This window comes from Hyperoodon ampullatus (assembly GCF_949752795.1).
Source record: "Hyperoodon ampullatus genome assembly, chromosome: 1".
Classification (NCBI taxonomy): Eukaryota; Metazoa; Chordata; class Mammalia; order Artiodactyla; family Ziphiidae; genus Hyperoodon; species Hyperoodon ampullatus.
The window spans coordinates 59,624,977-59,635,986 of NC_136914.1; the positions used below are offsets into that span (position 1 = coordinate 59,624,977).

At 53.1% G+C, this 11,010-nt stretch overlaps 1 protein-coding gene across 2 annotated transcripts; it reads right to left on the reverse strand.

Moving 5' to 3' along the window:
* Window positions 1-3,618: 3,618 nt before the first annotated feature.
* TYSND1 (trypsin like peroxisomal matrix peptidase 1) lies at window positions 3,619-11,010 on the reverse strand (the record flags this gene model as incomplete). 2 transcript variants are annotated; one of them, XM_079718183.1, is made up of 4 exons in its annotated part: window positions 3,619-4,532; window positions 6,761-6,943; window positions 7,981-8,111; window positions 9,839-11,010. In XM_079718183.1, 4 exons carry the CDS (start codon window positions 11,008-11,010, stop codon window positions 4,315-4,317), a joined length of 1,704 nt encoding a protein of 567 aa, XP_079574309.1. In that variant the 3' UTR covers window positions 3,619-4,314. The 2 variants fall into 2 exon arrangements, with proteins under 2 accessions (XP_079574309.1, XP_079574310.1); XM_079718184.1 differs by lacking the exon at window positions 6,761-6,943.

Consider the following 11,010-nt stretch of genomic DNA (forward strand, 5'->3'; position numbering starts at 1 on the left):
GGCTCCGGCTCTGCCTCTGTCCCTTAAACACCGGTGGCCCCAGGCCCTTCACTGCACTTCCTCTCACAGCGGCCCCAGATGTTGCACGGCATGAGAAGATGATAGGCTCAAGCAGGTATTTGCTCTCTGAGCATTTAGTGAAGAAATCTGATAATGGGGCATGTGACAAGGAGATCTAGAGATAAAAGGTCATGGAGAGAAGGGCCAGAAAGGCCAAACTGCACTTACGAGGAAGGAGAGACTCTGAGCGCCCAGGAGGCCAGAAGAGAGGGAATAAAGCAGAGAGGGATGCTGAGTCATCATTCACACCTAGTGGCCCCCAGAGCTTCCCCAGGCCAAGGAGCTTTCTGGCACCTGTGCAGGAGGGTCTGAACACTAAACCTACTTTGATTTTGGTAATACGAGTGAGTTTTTGTTCTTAAAGCAGCACTAAAACAAGACCCAGCTTGGCACAGCCAGCCAGCTCTCCACAAAGGTCATTCTCCCCTTCTATGGCATAGGGGTCCTGCTGAGGAGCATCTGCCCTGCCAGGGACTACGTTGCCCATCTCCCCCCACCCCACCTCGCTTCTGGCCAGGGCCAAATTCTCACGGAAGGAACATGAGCAGGAGTTATATGTGTCACTTCTGGGCTGAAGCAGTTAAGAAGCAAGGGTGGCTTTCTTCCCTCTTCCTAATGAAGTCAAAAAAATCATGAGGCAGGCTTGTGCGGAGCAGTAATGGTGATCCGTATAAGAGCAGCATCAGAGCAGAGTGGCGGGGCAGCCTGATGGGGTCAGAAGACTAGCCACATGCAAGGGATGGAGCAAACAAGTTAATATATTGAGGATAATGTAGCCGTGTTTCTCACTGACAGGAGGGAGGTGCCAATATGAAAAGGGGAAAGCTGGAATGAACCTTGTGGTATTGAACTTGTGGTATCAAATTGGAACTATCAGTGTTAACGCATGGCATGGCTTGCAACATATAGAGATAGAAATAAATATAGATGTAAGGTCTGTCTACTGAGAGGGCCTGGGAGCAGCAACACCTCAGAGTAAGAAGCACACCTAGTACCTAGATCTTTGCTTCTAAATACCGTTCTCTAGTAAAGAGGACACTAGAGAAGTAGCTGATTCCAGGGAAAGTACAAAGTAAGTCTAAAACATTTTGTTTTGAAGGAAGTGCTCAAAGAATGATGGGGAGATGTCAAAAGAACACAGAAGCTAGTATGAAGGAGCTCTCACTGGCCAATATGGACAATTGGAGCATCAAAATAATGGTAACAATAGATTATAGTCCATTGAATAAACTATGAATCCATGATTCCACACAGATATAAGTAAACAGAGAGGAGGGAAAGCTTTTACTTACAACAGAAAGCCAGTGAATAAATGTAGGAGGAAAAATGAAAATAAAAAATTTCCATTGGGCAAACATTAAAGTTATTCAGCCAAGGGACATCAGTGGGTGATAAGCATAGTAGACGAAAGTGGGATAGGGATATTTACATAGTCTACAAATATTGCCACACAAATACTTATTAATTACAAAGAAAAAAAGGAACTTTACAGTGGAGAAACCTAGCAGGCACCGTCTTACTCAAATGATCAAGGTTATCATCTATAATTGGACAAATAAAGATCATGCGCCACCCAGTAGAACATGATGATAAGACAACATCACTAATGTTATATCCCAAAGATGTGTATCCCAAATCTAATCATGAGGAAGTGTGGACAAACCCAAGCTAAGGCACATTCTGCAAAATGACTGCCCTGTTTTCTGCAGGAAGGTCAAGGGCATCAAACTCAAGGAAAGCCTTAGGAGCTGCTCCAAGTCAAAGGGGAGAGAGCCTTGGCAAGTGGGTAGAACTCATGATCCCAAATGAGGTCTCTTTGTTACAAAGAATATCTCTGGGGCATATGGCACAAATGCTATGGGGTGTCTGGGGGAAGGGTGTGTGGGGATTCTTGCTACTTTTCTGTAAGTTTAAAACTGCTTCAAAATAAAATCATTTTTTTAAAAAAGAAGCAGGAATATCTTCTCCTCTCTCTCTTCCCCCATCCACCATCCAGGTACAGAAGACCTGGCAGAGGATCTGAGGTCCCAGACCCAGTGATAGAGCCACAAGAAGGAAGGAGCTCAGTCCTTCAACCAGAACAGCATGGGAGCTACCCTCCCCCCCTTCCTGGTCAGGTGCATGACTTTGGACTTTACATGAGCAATAAACAAACTTCTATTGTCCTAAGCCACTGAGATGGGGGAGAGGGGACCTTTTATTGCGTTATCCTAACTCACCCACTTAACAGCCTGCTGTGCCTCTCTACTTGAGATCCCACAGACACCCAAGGAAACATCTCGTCCCTAAACTTGTCAGACACTCATCACTATCCTGGCTAGGGACCCAGCACCATTTGACCCTTCTCTCTCTCTGCATTGCCCCACATCCAGTCAGGTCCACCTCCTGTGTCATGCTTGATCTCTATGCCCACCAGGCCTGCTTTGGCCATCTTCCCCGTCACCAGGGCCATTGTCACTGGTTCCCCAGCCTCCATTCCAATCTCTTCTCCACTTAGCATGGCCAGACACACATGTAGTTTCACACTTCCTTGTCCCAGCTCCCACTGCCCTCAATCTGGACACCCTCCCTGTTTCCTGTTTCCAACTGGTAAACACCTACTCTCCCCTCAGGGTTCAGCTGCATGAATCCTTGCCTGACCCTCCCTGCTCTGGGCCCCTGGACATGGTCTTCCACCTGAACAGGACAGAGACGCCCTGCTCATTCCACTAATGGGGTGACACACCAGTCTCCCCAGAATAGCCTGAGCTCCTTGGTACCCACATATGCTGGAATAAATTCTCCCCTTCCCACTTGCAGCCAAGTCAGAACTCGGCTCTCCCTCCCCACCTCCATAAATTTACTACAGGATTTCTCTCAAGTTAACTTTGCCCTCCGGCCCCATTCCTAATCCACACAGAGGAGAACAACTGTCTCAGGGGTGTTCTGTGGTTGCCCAGAGTTGGTGCTCAGCAAACAGATGTTAGAAACAAAGTACTCGCAGCAATTCTCTCTGCTTAGCTTAGCCCCCTCTGCCCCAGTCATTCCCCAGTGGCATTCAACCTGTCAGTGATTTAACAATCATTTCTTGACGGCCTGCACAGGCAGGGCCTTGGGCACACAGTGCATGTTCCTGACTCCCAGGGTTGGTCTTAGCTCCTAGGGCCTGCCTTGGCCTCATTCACCTTTGAACTCCCCAACTCCCATCCATCCCAGGACCTGGCACAGGCCTGGGCCCATCCGGGCAGCCTGTAAACAGTTGCTGCCAGGCCAAGGCCACCATGTGGGATCTGCAAGCCCCACCCAGTGCTAGCTGGCACCGCGACCAGCTACCAGGACTAGTCTGGCGCAAGAGTGTCCCATGAGATCAAACTCCCCTGAGAAAGCAGGACGGAAAGGTATATTTCTGTGCCTGGTGCTTTCCTATTCCCCATTCAACTCTCAAAACAAAGAAGGAAAAAAAAGAAGCTGATATATAGAAGTAGGTCCTGTCCCTCGTAGGTCCTGTTTATTCTCAAACCCCAGCCAGACACATTCTACCCCTCCCCCCACATCCCCACCCCCGACCCCTGAGAGCCACTTTACGGGCCGGAAAATTAAGGCACTGTGTCAGCGTGCCCCTGTAGGTCAGGGCACCCGACATATGAAGAGCCGGGAGTCCTGGCTTTCGGGGACGCCACCGCTGGTCCAGCAGAACAGGAAGATGCTCTTTCCCTTCCGCCTCTGGTCTTCAGAGCAGGGCCTCTCTGCTGAGGTTTTCTGAGGAAGCCCCAGTGCTGTCAACCCCATTCTGACCGAGAGCAGAGAGGAGCCCAGGCCCCAGGGAAGCCGCCGCTGCAGGCAGCCAGTGACCGTCAGGAGACAGGGGACCGTGGCTGGGCCTACCTTCCAGCCAACATCTGTCTGTCAGGACCAGATCTGTCTGTTGTACGGTTGTACTGGGCTCCCCAGAAGGGTAAAGAACTGAGCCTAGTGTCGGGGGCAGGGAGAGGTGGCGACACTAGGCTCAGCTCCCCAGAAGGGAAAAGAGCTGAGCCTAGTGTCGGGGGCAGAGAGAGGTGGCGGCTCAAGAAAGCACCCCAAAACGGGCTGCCAGGTAAGAGATCCGTGGGGGCTAAAGAGAAGTTTGGTCCAGACTCCAGAGCTGAGCAAGGTGGGTGGTGATGGGGATGCAGCCTGGCTGGGGTGTGCCATGTCAGGGTCCTCAGGCCACCAGCCTCAGCACTCCCCATGGCATCAGATGGTTGCTCTTCTCTCCAGAGGGGTGCCACAGCTTCAGAGCTTGCTCCGCGGGGCCTCTGCCAGGGGTCGCTGCAGCCGCCACACCACCCTCACTGGCTCAGGGGCATGGTCCAGCTGGCGGAGGCCGCCCAGGTCACCTGCCTGGCTGTACCGCTGCAGGGCCGGCTGGAGCACCGTGATGGGAATGCTGAAGTTCAGGTGGGGGTAGGTGGCCCCCGTGTTATTGTCCCGGGTGTTGCTGGCGACGATGCCTGTTCAGGAGCCAAAGAGGGCGTGAGCCAGGGGATAGGGGAGGGAGGCTCACCTCCAACCTGGAGGCCCTAGACTTGCCTGAAGCCCCCTCGTAGGGACAGGCACCAGGCTTCATTCATGGACACGGGCTCCTCATGCCTCAGTCCTCCTTCCTGGCTTTACTTTCTCCCCAGCACTATCAGTATCTAATAGCCCATGTTTCACTTGTTTTGTTATCCCTCTCTCCAACTTCTGTTATCTTTCAGCTCCATGAGGGCAGGACTGCTGCGTTCTGTCCATGCAGTCTCCCCAGTACCTGGAACAGTGCCTGGCAGAGGACGACCTCAACAAATACTAGCTGAGTGACTGAATAAATGAATCAGACCCACACAGAACTTTTGTTTGGCCTGCTCAGTGCATGTGTATGAATTTTCTGAAGACAATTTTAGACTTAACAGAAGTCTTGCCAAAATAGTACAGAATTCCTGTATACCCTTCACCCAGCTTTTCCTTGTCACCATACAGCATCCATCAACACCAAGAAATTAACCTGGGTGAAATGCTATTAACTAAAGTACAGAACTCACTTGGATGTACCAGTGTTTGCACTAATGCTCTTTTTCTGATCCAGGATCCCACATGGCATTTAGTCGTCATGTCTCCTAGGTCTCCTCCCATCTGGGTCACTTCCACAGTCTCTCCTTATCTTTCACGGCCTTGACACTTTGAAGAGTACAGGTCAGTTATTCTGTAGAATGTCCCTCAATTTGGGTTTACCTGATGTTTTCTCATGATAAGATTGAGGTTATACATTACTGAGGAGAAAACCATAGAAGCAATGTGTCCTTTTCAGTGCATGCTATCAGGAAATGTGTGCTGACTATAAGCACTGCTTGCGATGTTAACCTTCATTACTTGGGTGGTATCTGCCAGGTTCCTCCGCTGTAGACTTACTATTACCCCCTTGGTAAGTACGAAATATTTTAGGATTATGCATTTATCTTGTTTCTACTTAAACTTTTGCCTACTGATTTTGGCATCCATCGATGGATCCTGTCGGCAGCAGTTCCTACTGGGGTGTCCTAATAGTGATTTTCTATTTCCCTCATTTCTTCTACATTCATTAATGGGAATTCTTCTGAAAACCAAAACTACTACTATTTGTTTTGCTGCTCAAGTTGTTCCAGTGGGAGCTCCTTCACGTCAGCTCCTGGTTCTTTCAACATTTGACATGCCCATCATTTTGCTGCTGCTGTTGTTGTTACCCCTCCCTCCTTTCCAGCACCACAAGGCAGCCCTAGAGAATGACTCTTAGAAACCAAGATCTGAACTCTAGCTGTGCTGATTACAAATGGATGCCACTGCTTCCAGCCCCTCTCAGAAGACTGAGCTAGGAGTCACATATATATACACGCACACACACTAAGTCATGCATACATACATCTATATTTATTTATGTGTCCACTTATCTGTATATATCTTTTAAAAGGTCAACCAGTATATGGGAGAAAAATGGAATGCAGACTAGGACAAATGTACCTAACTGTATTTCAAATGAATCACATAACTATACTGAAGGGGAAGGGGAAGGAGCTAATCTGAGAAACTTTGGAAAAGAGTGTTTTGACTGGACACTTTAAGGCTAAAGATAAAAAGAACTGTACATGTTCAAACACTGTTCTCTAGCTGGTAAATTCGTTTCTCACGGGGGTGTGGTTGGTTAGGAATTCTGAAAAAAAAAAAGGTTCACAGCTTCTTGTGAAAAATTGGAAAGTCGGCCAGCGTTAGGCCCACATATCTTTGTAATGAGGCAACAATGTGCTAGAGCTGAGTGGTGTTCAGCCCAGTTCCCCCTTGCCCTCCACTCACTGCTGTCTTCACTCACTCACTCACTCATTCACTTTACCAGCCCAGCCTCTGTAGGCTTTGGAGTTTGTGACCCTTGGATTAATCCAACTCCTGAGTCTCACAGATCAAATGACATTAAGTGACTTACCCAAGGTTGTGCAGTGGCTCAGTGGAAGAGAAGCAACCAGAACTCAGATCTCTTCCCTCCAAGCTCAGCATCTGTCCCTCTCCACCCTCAGAAGCACAAGAGCCTGCAAACCTTGGCTAACTACCTCTGCGCATAAGGCCCACCATCTTTCCAGACAGAGGGTGGCTCCCAGGGCTGGAAACCAAGCACTCCCAGGATGGGGCTGAGGCTCTGGCAAGGGGAAGGCTGGGAGAGGACCAAGGAGCTGGTTACCCAGGAGGTCCCCGGAGCAGGTGAAGAGAGGTCCCCCACTGGAGCCACCATGCACAGCACACGTGGTCTGAAGCATCACTGGTGTGTCATCCACCTGCACCACAGCTGACAGGATGCCTGAGGTCACCGAGGGCCCGCAGGCCTGGCCAAAGACACCGAAGCCCACCACACTGACAGCCTCGCCTGCCAGGGAGGGAAGAAGGGTTAAGCTGGGGAGCCTCCTCTGTCTGGCAGGACTCACACACTCCCCAACCCCCTCCCTGACCTCTCCAAATTTCCAAACCCTCTCTGCCCTTTGAGTTTCTGCTCAGATACTCTTGCCTCCATGAGAACTTTCCCCAGGCACCCCACAGGAACAGGCCAGGACCTCCACTGAGCTCCCAGCACTGTTTCTGCTCAACCACTTCTCTTCAGCATCAGGCTGTTCTCCAGCCCTCATTCCCCTGCTGGACTGGGTAGTCACTTTTTAGGATTCCCAGCACCTAGCCAGGGGCTTAATAAATGTTTGTGAAATTAACACCCACCTCCTGAGACTAAGAAGTCTCTTGATAAAACTAAAATGGTGATGATGACTACAAAGCGGGCACCACCTTCCTTCACCAAGTGCTCTACAGACAATATCTCACCCACTCCTCACAAGGCCCAGGAATAGGGAGCATTATCCCCATTTTACAGATGTGGAAACTGAGGCAGAGTTCACTAAGTTGCCTAAGGACACGGGGCTAATAAGTGGCAGAAGATGCCAACGCAGAGAGCTTGTAATCCTTATTATGTTATAGCATACGACATCCACAAAGCGAGACCTCTGGTACTTCTGTGGCAGCGTCACAAAGCCTTTTACTCAAATCATGCCATTGGAGCCTCAAAAGTACACATCTCTCAGACCAGCCTGCAGTGTTATAAGGAGACCCCAAGGCTCAACACACTACACTGCTGTGGGGCCTCAGGAAAAAGGCATGCCTTACCCTTTGCTGGGAATTCCACATGCCCCCCAGGACCTTGGGCATGCTGGGCATGAGCAGGGAGGCCTCCAAGAGCAACTCCGGCTAAAGCACTGTAACCAGGATGTAACAAGGTGCCAGCCTGACTCATTACTCCAGCAGGGGTGGGGAAGGGAGCTGACCTGGGGGACTGGCCCCTGATCTGCAGGGTTAGAGCGCCCAACACTGACTTTCCTTCCTGAGGTCCACCCCAGACCAGAGAACCCCTCTGTCCTTTACCTTCATGGAAATGCTCAGCGGGCACAGGTACCGGGACACCATCTAGGTCCTCCTCCAGGCTCACCACTGCTATATCATAGGGAGATGTCTCCTGGGTGGCAAATACCACATGTCCCCAGATTACAGTGCTCCTGGGAACAAGGGAAACAAAATGACAGGCTAGCTTTCCGAACATTCAGCATGGGGAGGAAGCAAAATAATGAGAGTGACAGTAAAAGTCATGAACTTGGGACTCAAAAGATTTGCTGTCAGCCCTGAAACATACCAGCCTGCAACTCTGGGCACACCCACAGTGGAACTTCCAAACATGCTCTACCAACTGCAGGGTACTTCTGTGTAAAGCTTCCTGTGCCTCACCGTCATCACAAACACCTGACACATAGGGGGCACTGTGGGCCAGGCCTGGCGTTAATGTTCTACGGACATGATTTCATTTAGTCCTCACAGCTGCCCTATGAACTAGGCACTGGTATTATCTCCATTTTGGATGGTGCATTTGAGGCCCAGAGAGGTTGAGTAATTTCTCAAGGTCACACAGTCAGCGGCAGGAGCCAGGGCACACAGTCTCAGCATTTTCCTTTACTGCCTCATTTGATACCAACAATCCTGTCAGGTGGTGGGGGGCAGACATGATACGATTTCATCCCTCTGGGTACCTGTTTACATACATGCCAGCACTTCTATAGCTCTTACTACGTGGCAGGCAGTTCCAAGACTTTACATGTCATGGGAAGGCAGCTTAGACAGATTCAGCAAATTGCCCAAGATTACACAGGGGCTTCCTACTACACACTCTGCTGGGGTAGCTTCCAGCAGACCTGTTGGGTTCCCTAGGACCAAGAGTATGTGGGGGTAGGTGGAGGGGTGAGCAACTGGGGACCACACACAGAGGAAAATTCTCATCATCAGTCTTCCCTATAAAGTCATGGCTGTCCAGGTGGCTGCCAGAGGGGACTCTATGGCAAAGCCGGGCTGGGTTAACCTCAGGAGTTCAACAGAGGCATTTGGAAAGGTCTGGGCTGAGAGGCTGAGCCAGGTACAGAACAACAGGCATTAACACCAAGGTGCTATAGTGTTTGCTTTGGCCTAAGTCAAGCACCTGGGACTACAGAAGAAACAGAACATGTATTAGAAAACCAAGCCAGGAAGCCAAGGCTGCTGTCTCCACTGTCACAGCAAGTGAAAGTAAAGGAGGGTAAGAGTGCTCTCCTAGCTGAGAGGGAACAAATGACTGTCTGAAGTCCCAACCTGGCTGCCAAGAGCACTCAATGATTGTTCAAAATATATTTGCCTGGCCCCCACTCCCACATTCTAATTAGGTGGAACCGCGTATCTGTTCATTTTGATCCAGAAGGGAAGTTCTGGTTAAGATCTAAGAGATAAATCAAGTAAGAGTAACAGGCTCCTCTCCTAACCCAGGAGGGTAGCATCCTGGGCCCCTGGGTTCACTATGGCATTCAGGGGAAAGTGGGCAGGGTTAGGAAGACTCTGTTCAAGGGCCTCTGGTGTGTGGGTGCAAGGCTGAGACAGAGAAGTTGCCCAGAAGGAATTCAGACTGGGAGGGGGAGCTCAAAGATACCTAGCCAGGGATGCTGGACCACCCCACAGTTCCCCAGAGTTGCTTGTCATCTTGCCCAAGCCCCATTCACCCCTTGCCAGGAGGTCCAGAACCCCCTACTCTGGGGTTCTGGGTGCCAAGGATGAGGGGAGGGTCCCAGGTCCCTATCCACACTGCACCACCAAGCATGAGCGTGAGACCAGAAGGCCTCCATAATCCTCAGGATTATGATCTGAGACCTGGGATCCAGATATGACAGCTGGTGAGGGAGTGGAGTGGGGGCAACCCTGTGGGCCTTACTTGGGGGTGGTGGAGCGCACCAGGACCTTGGCCGCCTCCCGAGGGGCCACATGCCGGCAGGTCACCACGAGGCGGGGTGCCACGGCCACTCCGGAGCCCCAAACGGAACCGCACTCCACCAGCACGGCCGCAGCTGCCCAGGGGGGGCCGGGGTCTCGGAGGGGCAGGCCCCCCGGGGCAACGATCTCATGCGGTAGGAAGGCGGCCAGGGCGGCGGCGCCGGGGTGCAGGCAGCAGAGGGCAGCTCGGGCGGCGCAGAGGAGAGGGGCGGCGGCGCAAAGCAGCGTGAGGCCCACCCACTCGCGGGCCTTCCAGCAGAGGGGCGCCGCCACCAGCGCCACCAGCGCCCCCGCGGGCCGCGCCTCGAACACGCCGCCGCCCTCGGTGCCTGGCAGGCAGCGCGCGTCGGTGAGAAGCAGAGGGCCGGCCGAGTTGCTGAGCACGCCGCAGCTGAGCGTGTTGAGAAAGATGTCGGGGCAGAAGGCCCCGAACGGGGAGCCGCAGGCCAGCAGCGGCTCACCCTTGGGCACAGCCCCGAGAGGCGCCACGGCCAATACCGGCCCGCGCTCCTCCGCCTCCGCCTCCTTCTCCGGGTCCGGCCGCACGCGCAGCAGAGCGAACCAGCCCAGCGCTCTCAGCTGGTCTTCCTCCTCCTCCTCCGACACCTCGTCGTCCGGTGCGGCGCTCGCGAAGCTCCACTGCTTGGCCGCCTCGCCGCCGAAGAGGCGCGCGAAGTGGCCCCGGAAGGCCGGGCAGCTCAACAGCAGCAGCAGCTCGGCGGGGCGGGGGGGCTGCAGCGGCCGCCCGCAGAACCGGGCGGGCGGGCCGGGCTCCAGGCCGGCGCACTGGGGCGTGCACAGCCCCGGGCGGCCCCGCTCCGCGCGGCCTGCCGGACTCGCGGCCGTTGGGCCCCACTGCACGTGCAGGCGCAGGTCGTCGCCGCAACTGTCGCCGGTCAGGAAGGCGGCGCCGGCCGCGGTTAGCGCCCCGCTGCCGGCCCTCAGGAAGGGGGTGAAGATGCCCCCGTGGCACAGCACCAGGCCCAGGCGGCGGCTCAGGATCACCCCGCTGCAGCTCCACGAGCCCGCCTCGGGCTGCCCGGCCCGGGTGGCGCTCACCACGCAGCCCGCCTGCTCGGCCGCCCTCATGGCTGGCCCCCACTGCCGCCCCAT